Here is an 18,467-nt window from a genome sequence, read left to right as displayed (position 1 = left end):
GCTTTCACCAAAGAAGCCTGTGGAGAATTTAAACTTTTAAAGAGCATTTTTAGAATACTATATGGTGAGTTATAAATTTTTTTTTAAATGACACGTGAGGAAAAAAGACCTGAAGATATAGTATTGGCTTCAATGGGAGGAGGATATGAATCTCAATTACTTGTAAAGATGCAAACTTCCTCCTACAAATTTGTTTTGATTTGTAAATAGGGGGAAAACATTATTTGTAACTTGAGTGAAATTCAGTATTAAACCAAACACAGTAATGAAATTCACCCCTATTTTATGAATATTTCTTCAGATCCTGCTGGCAAAATTTGACCCAAATGACTACTGTACACAAAGAACAAAAAACTTACTGCAGCTCCACCTGCAAATGAGAGGAGTGTTTAGGACAATAATCCTTGAGCAGGCTTTGTTTCTTAACATTTATTTTATGTACAGGAAACTACAGCAAGCTCTCATTATTGCCAGTTATTTTATTGCTGCAAAGCTAACCTGTAGAAATAGGAGCAGAAGCTTCCCTTCCCCTAGCTTACTCATGCAATCCTTGTAGCAAACAAACTTTTATGAGGCATTCTTGTGAGCTTATATTACAGCTGTTCAGTTCTTTGCACCACCAAAAAAGAGAAAAAGAAAAAAGCAAGGAGGGAAAAAAGAGCCATGCTTCAATAGAAACCCCTTTAGGCCAAAAAAAGAAAAAAAAAGAAAAAAGGACACTTGCTGTTTATCAATGACAACTGAAAAAGACATAGGTTACTGCTACAGCTGTAGATTTCAGAAAGTTGTAACAAGCAAACATGAATTGCTGCATGGGTAAAATGCTATATTGGACATTTTAAATATTTCTTTATAGTAACAGCTTTTGTACAAAACTCACTGACATCTGAGAATGTAAAATCTGGTAGCAAATTAAAACTTGCAAATCTCCATTAGGTTGGTAATTGCTATTGTTCCCATTATCAAGATGGCTAAATTAAGATAAAGTGAGTATAGTGAGCCGCTGCTGACCACAGGCTATATGTGTGGCAGAAGGCGCTCATACTTTACAGTCAAGATAATGAACTCCAAAATTACACTTTTAAGGAAATGACTATAGATCCCTCTGACTTCCACCGACAGGCATATTGTGTCTGACACATGCACATTCTTGTTAATGTTAATGAAAATCAAGACTTCAGATCATGATAAAAGTCGACAGTGGCAGCATTTTGTTCTCTGGGACAATCCTGCTCACAAAGATGCACACTTTAAATATGTAGATTTCTTCTGTGAACAAAATACCACCAAATATCCTAACTATATCCATGATGTCTTGAAAGGCCTGTGGGTTTACCTAGGGACCAGTTTTGTACCATCATTCCCCATTAGTAGTAAATCAGGCTCAGATACACAAAGGTTTGAAGGTGCTTAACTCCGTTGATTTCTTGGCTTTCTCCTCACACAGTCCCATACATTTCAGTAGGATGCCTCAGGGAGTCAAACACTGTCACACAACTTGGCAGAATCAGAACCAGCATGAGTAAGGAGAGAGAACTGTGTCAGATATAAAAATCTCTATGCATCTGTTTTTATCACCAATTTTTTATAAAGCTGATAGAGGTACCTGTTACTGTCAGAGGCAATTGGTTAGCTATTCTTTCAACCTTTTGCACGTGTTTTAGTGTCCCTGTCTTGTAATTTATTAAGACATTTCTTTCACTGTCCTCTAAAGTGTGCGTGTGCTGCTGCCAGCAACAGGAACACTTGACAATATGCACTAATGATCTGTTCCAGGGTTCGCTGCAGCTGCCCTGTGCAGCTTGATGGAAGGGTATGTGGGGGCTGGAAATTGTGCGGCTTTGTGATACTGCCATGGAGCACGGCCAGAAATGCACACTACAATACACAGCACCCATAGATAAAGGGGCCAACTGCACATTTAAAAAACGGTCTCTTCTTCTTTGTAAATCCAAGCTTAGTCTGATCTAGGCTGATGTTACTGAGTTTTTGTTGCAGTTCAAGCTATGAGAATACAGTTTGGAAAGAAGCAGTAGTTAATGTTCTCCCTGACTCCTCAGTTTCTTTAGAAATGCCCAAATATGTTACTTAGTAGCTTTTTATATAAAGCTTCTAGCATTGCTTTGTTGACTTCTGCAGATATGAAGGGTATATTATTGCTATAATGTATTTATAAATGTGTACTCATACTGGCCAAAGACTTTTTTTCTCTCTATCTCTATAAAATAGCATTTCTGTATCAACTTTTGCCTTTCATAAATGTGCCACTTTCTCAATGCCATGCCAAACTACTGCTTTTTCCTTTTATGCATATAAGTGGAAGCCGCTGTGTGCAATGATTAACAACTGTGTCTGGAATATTTCTGAAGCTTTTATATATATTGTATTTCTGTCTAGGCCCTGATTCTGCAGACCTTTATGCTTAGCTTCACGCAGCACGAATCTGTGACTGTTTCATTCTAACTTTAAAATGTATAATAAAAACCAAAGTATCGCTTTAGTAACTCATTGCTTTCTTGAATGTATTTGTTACCAAGCTTCATAAAACTATTTAAACAACACTTAAAAAACAAGCTATTTAAACAACTTGCTAATTTACTGGATTCTAATTTCATTACATGTACATGAAGTAAAACCTAAAAAATTATACATCCATAAAAATGTGTTTCCATTTTAATCTTTGAGCCACACATTACATGAATGATAATTTAAATGACCCATACTTCCAATACAGCCTCTTTCAGAGGTGATGAGTGATATCCAAAGTTAGTGATATCAATACATCAGAGGCAGTAATGGAGTCATCACTCATAATGGAATGAGCACTGTTTGGGGGAAACTATCCTTAATATGAACAGTCACAGCTAGATTTTGTATTCAATTTCCTGCATAACTGAAGAAGGGGAAATACAGAGACATGATGGCTGAGATGCTATTTTTAAGACCAAATATGATCTGCAGTAGCTACCTTTCTGGATAAGATTGCCAGCACTTACAACACTGAGAATGACTCCTATTTGATAAAATGACAGTAATAAAACCTTGTCTTATAACACTATTTCTGTACTTATAAAGTTCCATTAAAGGTGAAGATGATTCTTTCTCTGCATTAACAGAAATAAATTTGGCCCAGATTCTCAGGCTTATTCTGCTGACAGGGTACTAGATATTTTCCCCCTTATCTAGTAATCATGTCAGAATCATTAGTTCTTATCACATTCACTGATTAAGGCAGAATAGGATGTAGCAACAAATGTGTGTAATTTTGTACTAAATAAGAGAATCCCGTTTAATATTTTAAATTGTTTCTACAGAAACCTACAAAGCAGCAGCTAATTACAGACATCTAATTTATCAGGTTTAAACATTTTTACTTCTCTTCAAACTAAAAAGTACATGCAAATCGTAGATTCTCCATGTTTGATCTTGCACTTGAATACTTAAATACTCTAAGATCTTGTACAATCTCTAGAGAAGAGTGAGAAGCTGAAGTTGCAAAGTCTGTTGTTGAGCACAGTAAAGTTAAGTATTTGGCATATCATGAAAAAGTGTCAACTCCTTATGTGCAAGTCATAGATTATACATAAATTCTTCTGAGGAGCCATGTCAATAGTTATCCTTTCCTGATATGTATCATTCACAGGGATGATCTAACTCCTATTATATTTGATGGGAAGTTTAGCCTTTGTCCTGTGGCTAGGTAGAATTAAAGAATATATGTAGAATGAAGTTCTGGGGGAGACTGCTGAGGGAGTAAGGAGCAGAAAACTATTAGGATTACATTCTTTCACATAGTTATCACCTCTGCAAAAGAGGAGATGAAGTAACTTCTTTAGATATGATGTTAAGATACATTCTATCATAAAGCTGTACTTTAGTTCCCTATGTCCCTAAGATGTTACACTGGTTTGGTCTGGGAATTTATTTATCTGGTGGCTTATATCAGTCCACTTAAGAGTCATTTAAGTTTTTTAAGTTTATTTGCCTATACAGAAGAAAAGATATTCTGCCTTGGTGTGAATGGCTGTATGTGCAAGTATGCTTGTGCACTGATAAGTTCAGGAGATGATGACACCAAAGAGATGGCTGATTATATTTTTGATGTACTTCAGTAATTCTCCTAGCTTGATAATAAACATGTGAGTACATAATTCTAATCCTAGGTGGAACATTCCATTAATTTAGACAGTGGACATAAACTCTTACATTTATACTGAACAGGGGATTAATTCTTCCTGTTTACACCTCTCAGAGAAAAATATTCATTGCCCTCATCTTGCTGTGCATCCCAGATGTAACGCACAGAAAATGTTTACATAAATACAGAGAGTATAAATAGTTATGCACACAATTATATTCTCCCTCTATATATACACATACAGAAATATGAAGTATGTATTTCAGAAACTATTTCTATATGTATAAAATAACAGTTTTATAAAGATGGCTACCTATGAAGTAATAACTTGGTATGTATCCCTTGTGTTTCTTTTTCCTGTTATTAGATCTCTCTCTGTCTTTAGGTTCTTTCTACCTTTCTTCTCCTTTTCCCCTCATGCTCACTCAATTTTCCTTTAGTCTGACATTTCCTTTTAAATGTTTTTTTGTTTTTGTTCTCATCTTCTGCCATAGCAGGCCTGGAGAACTGAGTCTGCCTTTCCTCTTCCTCTGTTGCGAGGGGTTATGGCTACAGTCCTCCCGAATAGTTCTTCCATCTTCCTTGAAACCTGTACCACAGTGGTCTAATATATCTTCTCCATCTGTTTTTCAAACTTTATTGCTTGGTTGGGAAGTCCATGGACCATGACTTCTGTTCCTGGCCTAGATATTTATTTTTCCTGACCTATGACCTCCATTAAAAGTCAAAGTGGTTACTGTTATTTTAAGGTTCTTCATGAAGTACTTACAGTTTTGCTCCAGGTAAGACCTGTGGTATGATGCTCTTTGATATAAGCTTGAAGCTCAGACCAGATGTTCAGATATGACTTCACCCAATCGACATGGCGTTCATCACTGTAAAACAGAGACAATATTTGCATGTGTGAATGTCTGTGCTTAAAAACAGAAAGCATTGCTATCCATGTTTAAAGCATGTAAAGCACAATGTCTGCCTTGTAGCCATGGACAAATGAGTCAGCAGGCAGTCAGCCAGCCCAGTATGGATACTGAGGCCTACCAGACTGGAAAGCTTTTCGATCCTTCCAGAGGACAAACAAGGGCAAAGGATGGCTCTAGCACAGACCGCTTCCTGCTGGCAGGGTGTGTCATCATCCTGTTCAGGCTCAAAGTCAACTGAAGTAACACTAAAGCTATATGGAGCTCTGTACCAGCTACCTAGACTCAGTCTCAGGGTCCTGAATTTTAGAAAATGAAAAATCAGTTGGTTCTGTAAAAAATTCTAGTTTCTAAGTTCAAATGTAGCCAGCGTCACAGCCAGTGTCACCCCAGTGTCACAAAACTAAGAGAAACTAACTGAATGAGGACTGTTCATAAAACAGCCTTCACCCAGTTCTCTGTTAGATAATTCTAGATCATGTTATACCAATCAGACTAAGATATTTATAAGTCAAGAATTTAAAAGCACAAGTCAAAAGTTGGCTTTGGAATAATTATTTGAGAGGCTTGGACTTCCGGAGGGACAGTAAGTGAGAACAAGAAATATGTCCAGGAGAAACAGCTCGTAGGATGGAGTCCTTTTACTTATGAAGATCCAGTTAAGAATTGCTTATGGATTCTATGGATTGTTAAGGACTGGATGCTCACAAGGATTTGGGTGCCTACCTTCAACTGATTTCCTTTGGAGTTTGATGCTTAATACTGCTGAGGATCTGGGCCACTGGGTTTATTCCAAAAGCCTACTGAAGTCAAGGGAGAACCTTCCACTGCTTTGAAAGACATTGTGCTATGATCAAATACTCAATAAAAAACAGGAAAGGTATTCCTCACTAGGAGAAGAACTAAGCTAACATCTGACTAATGTTTCTGATCTTGTTTATACTTTTATGAGAGACATTTTATTTCTCCAGAATAAGTATTTCTAAAGTTACATTGCGAAGAACTTCAGTTATGCCAAGTAGATAAGCTAGGGCTTCAAGAATAATATATAATTCTATATATAAAATAAATATATAAAAATTACATTATAAATATATAAATATATGTGTATATATACACATACATACACATAGAAATAAACACACGTGCTTATACACATATATATAAATATAAGCATAGATTTTACCTAGGAGAGAGTAAATAGTTCAAGAATTGCTACACCTTTGCTAAAGAAAGGTGCTAGATAAAAGCTAGATGCTGCGTGCTAGATGCAGCAGTAAAGCTGGCATTTAATATGAACAAAAGGACAAAATATGGGCTTTTATCAGCCTAATTTGTTATATAAAATGATCATTAAAGAGGAAAAACTCATCTGCAAATACTGTTCTTCACTGAGGATGTAAAATAAAGAGCCAAAATCTGGCCTCCAAAAATGCCAAGTCAACAGGATTCATAGAAAGCTTTTTAAAAAGGGCATAGGAAGGACCTGTATTTTCTCTGTTTCTCTCTCAGATCTCATTCATGGAGCTGTTCTGTGAGTTCCTTGTGCTCTTTAAAACAATGCAGTAGTACAAAAAATCACTTTGGGAGCTATGGAAGTAGACACTCAGCTGTATATTCCTAGCACCTAAATGCTCATTTTCAAGTGTAGAGCAAGAACAGCAGCAGTGTCAGTGTGCAACTGAGACAAGGACATGCTGCAGCTAGCTAGCTGCATGTTCATATGGAAATATACATTTGCGTGTATGCTTATGGTGCTGGCACCATAGAACATGAAATATAACTATATAATTTGCAGAGAGCTAACACCAGCACTGGTAATACTGCTGCCATTCTCACTGCAATACACTACAGGTCAAAGATGAGGAGGGGAAAATATGCTACTGCAGTCGGACTGTATCAAGTACTTTGTAGTCTACAAAACACTTTTTGTGATGGCTTTGCAAACCCTATTAATGTGGTTAATACTCTCTTCCCTCCCTGTGGCTAGCAGATACTGGGGCTTGGCAACATACCTGTGCTTGTAGTCCTTTAATACCCTGTTAGTATAAAAGGTAGCGGCATCATTCATCTCCTTGACATAAGGTCCTGGTTTAGGAGACTAGGACCATCACCCCATGGTAGCAGGAAACAACAGAAAGAGAAAGGAGGTAAAACGTTAGTAAGACACCTTCCCTGATATATTGGGTATATTATAAAACACCTTCGAAGGTGTAGTAGACTGAAGGACTATGCAGATGAGACTGCAAAGTTCAGCAATATTTGGAACTGTTCTGGGTCACACGACCCAGAAGCACCTTCACAGCCCTCCCAGACTTCTGTGTGTGACTCACCACTGCTATCCAACCAAGTGCAGGTATGCTTTCACTGACAGCCGAGAGATGGTTGAACATCTTACTTCCTCTGTTCCTTTCTCTGAAGTTCTGGATTTCTTGAATCTTCTCTGATATTGGTTTGAGAAGTGTTGCTACCTCATTCTGCAAAAAACCATGACATTGCTGTCGTAATGGGCAGGCCAAAAACATGCCGTGGTTTAACATTGTCCACCCTGCCCATTGATTTAACAGTTGGGAAGAAAGGTCAGCATATTCTTACGCTGAAGTAACAATTTAAATTACCCTACTCTGCCTGTAGCAGCAAAATGCACAAGACATTAAGTACTAATAATGTGTTGCAGCATTAATTATTCTCAGTACTGGCAGCAGTTTTACATGCTGTCTAGGTTAGGACCCATAGAGACCCCCTATCATAGAGTTAGCAGATTGTTTCTGTTTTTCTTGTGATATCCCTGGAACTTCTTGAGAGTGTCTACACTGACTTGAGTTTTTCATGTTATTACTCAAGCTGTTCTTTCTATAAAAAATACAAACTACTTGTTAGGTCAGTGGCCTCTTATCAGCTGACAACAAGACTGAGAAAGTAATACACTGAAGGCAACATCAGTTTTAGCTTTCCTTATTGCTAAGTTTTAATGTTTTAATTTCCTTTGGCTGCAAGCAGTGTGGGAGCATTTAATGGGAAACATATTGCCTGCAAACCATAGCTTGGGGAAATTCCCCAGTGTTAATCACAAACGAATGGTATCCAGGGGAATGACTGTTGAGCGGAAGGAATACTGTATGGAATGAAGAGAAAAGCAGAATGAATGTAGAAGCTACCCAAGCTCTTCTCCTGTGCAAAGTGAATGCTAATCACGCTGGCCCAGTGTCTCAAAAAAACTAAATTAGAGCACTAACTAACAGCACATGTTGCTATTAAGGAGGAAGCAGTCACTAGTTTACAAGCAAAAGAACTGCTGTACCTTGCAACCCTATAAATTTTTTCTATAAAAGAGTCCAATTCTTTATTTTGAAAGTATGCTCACAGAATCCATACCATGTCCCACCAACGGGAATGCACAGTTCTGATTTTCCCTGGCCCTTTGCTCAGGAAGCACTCAGAGCATTCGAATATTTACCTGACAGTGTAGCAAAACTAGGTATTCTTTTTTTCTTCACCTTCTCTCAGGAGTATTTGTTTACTGGAATTAACTACTTGCTAGAGAAAATTAGTTCTTATATTCTGGAGGACTGGTGCTGTCATGACACACACAAAACAATATACGTATGTTACTTGCTGTCTGTCATCTGTAAGAAATTTTTTTCCACCCTCCCCTGAGACCTCTGCTTTACAGAATTCTATGTCATCTTAAAATAAATGTGTTGAGTTTACTATGGATCAACAGTGGTCAAAAGACACCCCCAAAAACAGGACAAAAAAAACCCCTTCAGGCTCTGAAATTTAAAAGGAATTCTGGACCAACTATGAGGCCTTAATATTTTAGTAGTAATGTCATTTTGAGGAAGGCCAGTGTATCTGAAATACACAGGGATATTTGGTCTTTTCCTACAGAGAAATGGCTTGGGAGAAAATGAAAGTTTACAGTATTAGTGGGAGATGAAAAGTTTCTTTGTTTATGGCTTAATGACCAGCATAAGTCATTAAGTCTGAAGAAACTCTGAAACCTCCATGATTTGTAGTTCTTAAAAAATGATTTTGTTACTGTAATACGATCAAGTCTACAGGAATTCTTTCTAATTTTTGCTTGTTTACAACATGCTGCAGCTGGTTGGTTCTTTCTTATTTTACAGGGAAATCTTTCAAGTATGACAGTAGTTAACAAAGCTGAAATTAAAGAAAGTGCTTGTTCTGCTTTGATATTATGCCAGTTTTCCTCCTATAAAGTCTAGGGGATATTTACAGTCTTTAGCTTACTGTGAATCTTCATGGCCCAGTTCCAGCCAAAGAGAATATCAGGGCTAAAAATACAGCTCCACAGATGCCTGGTATATCTAGACAGCACTGAGAGGCAGCACATTTCTGTGAATAGGGCACAGAGTCCATAACTGTGGGTTCTGCTTGCAGCTCTTCCACAAATTATCATCAGACATCAAGAAAGCTGTTTCACCTTTCTGTGTTCCAACTTCCTATATATGAAGTTATGCAAATATAATTGTTTTTCTTCACAGAACACTTTGATATCTACAGATAAAAAATCATAGATAAAGAGCAAACATTTTTCTGAATGGTGACTAAAGACTCACTGCTCCTCTGACTCCACCTGCGTTGGAGGAAAAACTCCCAACCACATTTGTAAGAGTTTTCTCTTACAAATGCAGATAGAATTTCTATCCCTCCAAACACCTGACTTTTTTTTACCTGTCCAGTGAATCAACTGTTTATAAAAATGTAGCAGATTTAAATAATTTCACAGCAAAAGTCCACTGCAGGAGTTCTAAAGGTGAAACATATATTGATAAGCAAGGTAGCTCAGAGTAATTCACTTGATGCTCTAGTGACACCAAGAACAGCTACAAAGGGCTTGAGGAGATATTCAGCTCTATCCCATCTGCTTTGGATTATAAGAACAGTATAACTTGCCTTCTCTTCACCGTGGACTTGCCCTATTCTGGTTCTGTGGATGGCTGAAGAAAATGTGCATGTCTGTGTAAGCCTCTTGTGATCCAAGCTTCTGTGTAAGGGTTGGACACATAGGAACATGGGGCCACAAGGAGTCACTTGATTGAGTCCTGTCCCCTGCAGTCAGTTCTGAATTTTCAGTTAGCGATTAAACTGCAGATGAATTAATGTGTATGGCATATGGGTATGGAAAGGCTCATTAATTCTGGCAGTAATCACTCTTATTTGGCTCTACAACATAGAACCGCTTGTGCTGAGGGTTCTAGAAGAATAATCTCTTTATTGCAATGAATATTAAAACAGCTGTCTGTTAATAAAATGATTGTCTATACTGTATCTCTAAGAAAAAATGAATTCAAGAAGATGAATCAAAGCTGTTGGAAAAATCTTCAGCATGCCTTTGGCATGTGCTAGATGAAATTTCTTGTCATTTAAGACATGGTACAGTTGTTTAACAGAAATTTAAGAGTCTGTATAATCACTGTTCCTATTGTAATATCACTTTTGCTGAAATGTTTAAAAATGTAACAGTGGTACAAATAAAAAATATTGTAAGTAATTCTCAGTATGCCTTTGTCTGTCTTTAAATAATTGTTAAAACCAAATGGTCTTTTTAGATATTAATACCTAAACAACCAGCCAGCTTTGATCCATGCCTCATAATTCTTATTACAAAAGGAATTGTAGTAAGACTACTGAACTGATTATCCAAAACACTCCAAAAGAAGTTACAATATGCAACAAGATCTGCCTTGGGCTTTGGCTACAGAGATTTAAGAGTCTATGCCCGATCTTAAAACATGGCCTGGCATACCACTATTCCAACAGACCTCACTGAACAGGCTTTCTTCTCCTTCAAACTTTTCATAATGAGAAGTCCTCCAGATCACAGGTTCAGCTGGAGTGGGGCATGTGGATGCAATTCAGGTGAATTGTCAAACTTCTGTGATTTGCATCTTAAGTCACATTAAACTGACTGGCTTTCTTAAACTTTGGCTGCTTGAGCGAAAAAAATCTTAGCTTTCCTTTGAGAAAACTGGTATTTTTTCAGGCTCATTGTTGTGCAGAAATGTGCCAGCATGAATCACAAAGGCTCCAAACACAGCACATAAACAAAAATTACAAATTTTAAAGATCTTCTGTATTTTTAAGCTAATCATGTGTCATTTTGGGAGTGAGATTATTTACTGAAGAATTTTTATGCTGATGGATAGCAACATAGTTCAGGCCTCACTATTAACATGTTTAAATCAACCTGGACTATGAAAAAAACATGGTGAGGAAACAAATACACTTCTAAGTTATGCTAAATGAGGGGGTGGCAGCCTTTGGCGTATGAGCAGTAAGAGAAAACTGAGAGCATTTGGGATCAGCAACCCTTTAATTTTACTCAGCTGCAGCCAGAACAGCATGACTGCAATCTTAATTCCATGCTGTCCCCAGTCTACAGTTCCATTTTTTCTCTTGTGTCAGTTCAAAAATCTTCATCATACTTACATTGTACACAGCCAAATTGAAACAGGGAGTTGATTTCTGTATGTTAGCAAGTAGTGCAGCCTAATAGGAGAAGTTCTGGAAAGCAGAACAGTTGGTGCTAAGGACCTAACATTCACACTAGGCACATTTGTAGGGGCTTATTTTGGACTAGCTGTAAATTGTGGATTAGGTGCAGTCTGGGAGTGTATCTTCCAGTTTAACTTCCTCAGGAAGATATCCATTTTGCATTGCTATGCAATGTGAATCACAGCACAGTAAGTGGGGCTGATTTGGATGAAAAACATACTCTCCATCTGAGCTAAACACTGATGCAGATGCATCCGTTATCTCTGCACGTAGCCTAGCACAGTCCCGTGCCATGCTTTCAAGGGATGAAAGCTGCCATGGCTGGCATCCACCACACCCACTTCTAACAGTTTAGAAGGTGAGCATCTGCTGTCAGCTGAGCCTTGATTCCTTCTGCTGTAAATGGAGACAGAGATGTCCATAAGGAATTCTTTCCATCTGTTAATAGACATTAGAGTGGGAAGACTGCACTTTGGAGGTGCTGCCATTTACTCTGAAGAGAGCCCAGAAAGACAGCTTAGGCAAGATGCCTACCTTGACAGTTAAAGCTGATGAGAGGAATCCCATCCTGTGACTATAAGAATACGAGTAGCTTTTGTGATCACGAATGAATTTCTGCTATGGATGGCTATGATTTTAGAATTAAAATAGTTTTAGATGCATTTAACTATACTTTCCCATATTTCCAAATATTTATATTTTGTAAAAGGCAATCTATAAAGAATTCTTTCTAAAATTGGACTTGGTCCCTTTTTTGTATATATGTGGTGTATGAAAGGCCTGTCTTTTTTGTTGCTGCTTTGCTATTTAGGGAATCTTAAGATTGTATGTGCTGCGACAGAGTAACTATTCTAGTGTATCAACAGTTTGAATGGAATCAGTGTTCAGATTAGGCTGAGGAATAACCTCTTTATATAAAATGTATGGAAAATACAAATTTTCAGAGGTGAATCTAAGCTAGTTAGTAACCTTGAGCCTCCAAATCATGCTGCTTGTGGTAAAAGTCTGGATTCCTCAAATGGTTACAATTTTCTTTTCTTTTTTTTCTCCTACAGTTAAATATTACCAGTTTTCACTGGCAGCTGCCAAACTGTTATTTTGCATTGCTCATCTCCATTTCTCTTTGCAGAATGTATTTCACATTTAGTGCCACAGTTTCACTCTGAAGGGGATGGAATTTGCAACTCCTCTCTATCAGCTACTTCAACCCATGGGTCTACAGTATCATCCTGTAACCTTGCATAGTAGGAAGTAAGCTGTTTTGGATGGAAAATACATATATTTAGAATTGCAGAATCACCTACTATATGTTAATAGTTTCTCTACAAATGGTTACTGACTGTCACTGGAGAAATCTATCTTCTGAGGTCTTTATGACCATTATATTCATTTTTCCCTCTACTTTTCTGGTATATTCAGGATTCAAAGGTCTCCTGTAAACTTACTGCAGAGAGACATTAATTTCTTTTAATTTGTTTTTTTAATTTAAATCTTCAACATCATGGTGTAACAAGTGTTTGTTCTATCTGTCAATAGCACAGGTTTTGCTATTTTGACTCACTGCTGTGCAACAGCAGGACAAGCACAAGGAGACAAATCTGCAGAAATGGCTGCTTAGCTTTGTTTGCTAGATAGACAGAAGCTTAGATACATCCGTATGCTTTCAAAGGGACTTAGCTGGTATTTAACATTTATTTCTCTTATATAGAACAAAAATTCTTGATCTAACAGCCAATATTACCTGTAGTAATTTTGTGCTCTGCAAAGGAAAAAAAAGGAACACCAAACCTAGCCCCCCCACATGACAAATTATTAGTTTAGTCATTTGTGGGTTTATTTTGAAATGCTAACTGTTAAGGGAGCAAATGGAAAAGAACATGTAAGATAAATATTTTCTAATGGGTGCAGAAATCCAGGGCCAGATACAAACTGCATTCATCAGTTTATAGCAATGCAGAATCACACCTAGCATTTTTGGCCAGGACTCCTGACTGTTTTAAAATGGACTTGAATGCTCCCTATATTGCCTTTCCTCTCCAGTACAGCTCTCTATGGGCAGCACACTATAAAGTGCACATACTCAACAATGAGAGGTCCTCCTATTTTAGGCCCACAGGCAACATCCTACACTTAATCAACAAGGAGAATCACACAAATGAGCAGTTTTCAAGCTTTTGATTTACTCCTCAATTTTTGCTGCTGTGATCGTAGTTCATGTCCGTGGGCAAGTGGCAAAGCTGTGTCAGCAAACACTGTCCTGTTGAGCCACGATTGTGTTGTTCACAGCATCTCAGACAGGATGTGTTTTCACTAAGGCCAGTTAGGTTTCCTATGGGGAATTTAGACTTAGAAAAAATTAGAATACCACGTTAACCATAAGCCTGGCTTTTCAGTCAGCTATAATCCCAATGCTTTCCCTTTTAGAGATTTGTGCACAGTCCAAAAATCCTGGGGAGGAACTGGGTACTAAAGAGAAAGGAGTGAATTGTTTCAGATTTGAGTTTAGCAAAAACAGAGAATATGATACTTAATAGGAAAGGGAATATCCCATCAGCATAGTTCAGTGGGATCTCACATGGCACAAAGAATTGGAATATCAACATTGCTACAGGGATTGAAAACTACCCTAATGATATTAGGACATTATTTTAGGGCACACCAGAATTCCAAGAAGAGCCTATAGGATCCCCAGAATTGTTTAGCAGGTATGTTAGATAAGGAGCTAGACAACATACAACATATCATCTTGGATAACGTCTTCCTCAGAGGGCAATATTGTTCACAGTCCAAGTACGGATGTCCTGGAGTAAAATGGTGCAAGGAGCCTTTGCTTCCTGGAGCTCGGCTCTTGAGCAGAGCATCAAGTGCAGGAGAGGCTGTGGCTGGTGGTGTTGATGTGAGCCAGCCTAGGGCTGTGTGATAACGTGCACTCTGGCTCTCTTTCTCTTCTGCACAGCCAGGGAGGTGTTGCACTGATCACGGCCCTTCTGTACTCCCTAGATCCCAAGGTGTCTGTGGGCCTACTTAAGGCTGAGTGCTCTGCCCCGGGACAGAACTGAATCTCAAACGCATCAAACTCTTCACTGCAGGGGCTATGAACTTGAGAATTTTAGAAAACACAAGTGAGGAAAGAGAAGTGGTACAAAGATACCCAGGAGAAGTTAAATACATGATCAGAAAATATAATGAGCTTGAGGCTGATTAAATGCAATCTAGCACCTTTGAGACAAAATTATGAAATAACAGGTGGCAGGAGGCTACCTGGAAAGTGGCAATATACTTTCAATGAAGCAGTAATTAAGGATTAAAGTGGACCTGAAATTGAGTGAAAGTCAGAAACAATAACCAAAAATGAGCCTGTGAACACAGTAAGGTGGCAGACTAGCAACTGAAGACTGTCAGCAGATTGGTCACTGTGGCTGTGACCACATGTCGCATGCAGTTGTAGGCTTGCTGATAATGGAAATATGTCAACAGTTTGGCAAGATTTCAGAGAACGTGAGCGGGGGAAGGGGCTCCCTTTGGGGCTCAGGACTCTCAATCCCTGTCCATGTCAGTCTTGGCACCTTTTGTAAGTTCGGGACCTGAATACCTTAAAAGGACTGGACCAAATTTTCTTGCTTAAGCTATTTCTAGATATAAAGGTGCAGGTCTACAGCAGTCAACCAGCTGAGTAGAATGGCAGCAAAACTTGGCTCAAATTCTTTTGCTTAACTAAGTAATGAATTTAAAAGGTGAAAAAATCCTGGTCCTTGTATTTTTGGAAAATACTAGGGGTGGTCCTAGTAAGTATGAGGAAAAGTAGTAGGAAATGGAATGACATAAGCAAAAAAAAAGTCAAGATAATTAGAAAACAAATCCTACTAAGATGTAGAATAAGAAGTCCCAGGAGCCCTGTTATTGGATTAATTTAAAAATAGAAGAGAGAAAAAAAAGAACAATCCTACACTGACAGAGAGTAGGGAACTATAAATCTCCATTTTTAATTTCTACATAAAAATTCTGAGAATGAGTCCTCTATTCAAAGAATTGTCACAGCTATTCTATTGCTACAATAGAATTTTTGCTTAACTACAAAGAAATTAAAAACCTCAGGATTTGTTCTTATAACTCTCAGCGTAACTGCAAATACAGTTTCCTAGTTTTCAGGTTTTTTTCCTTTTTCTAGGAAAAAAAGGAAAAGGAAAACCTCCCTTACTGCTCACTTTCTTCCACCTCTCTCCTTCCAACTGTGTATAGTATCTGGGTATTTAAGGTACGTATTTAATTGGAATGTTTGTCTGCACAGTGTTAATAATTAAATCCATGAGCTCTGCCAGTCGTAGGAAATCAGCAGTTTTTTCCTTTTTTTTCCCCCATAAGAAATTATATAATCATTTATAGTCTGAACTTCATCTGTCATTTAAATCTGTGTGCAATACTTCTTACCAGGAGTTGCTTCCATTCATAGGTTTGTCTACTTGTAAGGACATTTGTCTTTTTATTTGTAGGAAGACTTACCTCAAATATGCTGAAATACAATTTCAAGTGAACAGACAATGTCAACATATGCACCCTGACTTCATTAACAAAACCTCACCCTGCTTCACATAACAAGTCTGAGGAATAAAATCAGTGCAAGCAGCTCTTGTTAAACACAGCAGCACCTTACTTATTCTAGCACTATCTGTTACTATGAGTTTGACACTGATCTGAAGCTTGTCCTGCATATGTTTATAGGAAAACTTATCTCATTAGCTAGCTCCCAGTATGGTAACAATGGCTCATTCATCCCTTCAAAGCAACTCTTAAAAAACATTTGAACTCTTAAAGTGAAATGAAACAGCTCATGAGAGAAGATGGTATATAAATTACCATTCACAAAGGATTTAATGCAGTGACTTTGAGCACTGATTTCCTATGTCAGTATTCAAGATTATACATTTAAAAAATTGTTAAACAGATAAAGCTACTCATGAAGACTAATAATGTCTCAGATTGTTATACCACAAAATAGTAATGTTTTATTCAGAATCATGTTTGGCTTAGACTATGTGGAATAGGAAATTCAGATCCAAAGTATTTCATAAGGTTTTGTGAAGGTTTATGTTAAAACACATCTTACGAATTGTTCAAGCAACATGTAAGTTCTCAAAATGCTTTTTTCAACAGCTTCTCACAGAATATAGCAACACTCTCATTTCTTTCCCCCCCTCCATCTACCCTTTATTATCTCCTACATAATAAACAATTTATAATAGACAATTTTTAGTTTTAACGTTTAAAGTTTGGCGTCAGAGAAAAAATTTGAATAAGTGGATGAACTCAAGAATGCCATCTTGCAGAACGAGTCTGTATCCAGCAGCCATTAGCTAGGACGCACACAAACAGTAACATCAAACGATGGTTTTGTCATGTGATCTCTTCCACTGCACATACAAATATAGAACATGACCATAAAAAGTAACAGAACATGCTCTCTGCTAAGTAATTTATTGCAGTTGATGTTAGATTGGTATGCCAGCTGGAATTACCTTCTCTTCTCCTACTATTTTCACATATACAGATAATAAAGGCTGCGCACAAAAGGTTCCAAATGAAAAAATATCAATGCTATTCACAGAAAGCAAAACTGAGCGAAAGCAACTTAACTGTTTGAAGGGTGTTTGCTAGTGATTCATAGTAGGACTTAAAGAGCTAAGTGAATATTTGGGCATTCAACATTTTCTTAAAATTAGAAGGAAAAAATATTGCTTTTTGTACAATATATATTTCTCTTTTCTCTCTTTGCGGACCACAAAAAATCTGTAGATTGTTATAAATGTAGGAGCTTTCTTTTCCTTTGAATTCCTTGTTCATTAGTTTTTAAGCTGCAAGAGCTGAGCTAATTTATTTTTCCAGGGTATTTTCCCCTCCCTCTTTTTTTTTAAAGGCACCGTGTATGACATCCCAACATGCCAGGAACTCAGTAAATCCCCTCAGTCTCCACACCGCTGTCTCTGAATGTCTGCAAAGCTGATATGCCATAAGCACAACTCGCTGGCTCATTCACAGCTTTACATTATAAAGCAAACAGTCTAGACAGCTGAATGACACAATTACTGTCTTTTCTCTTGCATTTATAGATATGCTGTCATCTTCATTTGCTTTTCTCTACTGTGTGCATTCTGATACGCTAATGATTAGCTTTCCTGTTTGGATTCCACACTGACTCTGTGGCTCTAGGCTATAACTACAACCAGAGCCCAAATGACATCACATTGATACAGTTCTGGAGCAGAAGGACTCCTGCTTCCTTCCCTCCTTCCCTCTCCTGGGTTACGTTGTGCTAACCAGCTTTTTTCAAAATTGTTAACCAGTATGGCTTTACTAATAGGATTTTTTTCCCCCATTGACATGGAGATATAAAAAGCCTGGTGCTTGGAACTCTCGCTCTCTGCAACGGAAAATACTATTCAAGCTGCACAGCATATGCAGCTTTCAACTAGTTTCAGGTCTGTCTATAGTATAGCTGAATGAATATCTATGCAAAAAACTGTGTGTAAAAAAAAGAATTAACAACAATACATTTTTTTGGATGCCTATCCAAAATAAGTACCTAACACTACATTAAAAAAATCATAAGCAATTGGACTGGGCTTGTTCTCACTGAGAAAGGAACCTTACTTAATCTTACTTAATACTCCTGACGTTTTAACTTCGGAATGATGTGTACACATATATCATGTGGCATTTCCTCTGTGCTAAAAGATAGTTAAATGATAAATGTATACTTTCATGCCTTGAACAAGTTGCAAAAATCTGTGCAAGCTTGATAACATGCAGCAAAGGCATACAGATATACATGGCCAACTCTGGTGATTTTTATGTTGAGGTTTGTAATAATATTTGTTATTTTTCCTAATGCTTGT

General features: G+C 37.6%; 1 protein-coding gene across 4 annotated transcripts in view; it reads right to left on the bottom strand.

Moving 5' to 3' along the window:
* The window catches only part of CAP2 (cyclase associated actin cytoskeleton regulatory protein 2), a 71,040-nt gene that overhangs the window by 17,577 nt on the left and 34,996 nt on the right, over positions 1–18,467 (bottom strand). For all 4 annotated transcript variants that reach the window (XM_026113301.2, XM_064507016.1, XM_064507018.1 and 1 more), the window contains 3 exons: positions 7,389–7,532; positions 7,071–7,156; positions 4,908–5,013 (listed from right to left, as the gene is read on the bottom strand). In XM_026113301.2, the coding sequence (XP_025969086.1) occupies positions 4,908–5,013; positions 7,071–7,156; positions 7,389–7,532 (336 nt within the window). The remainder of the gene's footprint in view (positions 1–4,907; positions 5,014–7,070; positions 7,157–7,388; positions 7,533–18,467) is intronic.

The sequence above is a fragment of the Dromaius novaehollandiae genome, chromosome 2 (genome assembly GCF_036370855.1).
Source record: "Dromaius novaehollandiae isolate bDroNov1 chromosome 2, bDroNov1.hap1, whole genome shotgun sequence".
Taxonomy (NCBI): Eukaryota; Metazoa; Chordata; class Aves; order Casuariiformes; family Dromaiidae; genus Dromaius; species Dromaius novaehollandiae.
This window is presented reverse-complemented; position numbering and strand designations above follow the sequence as displayed.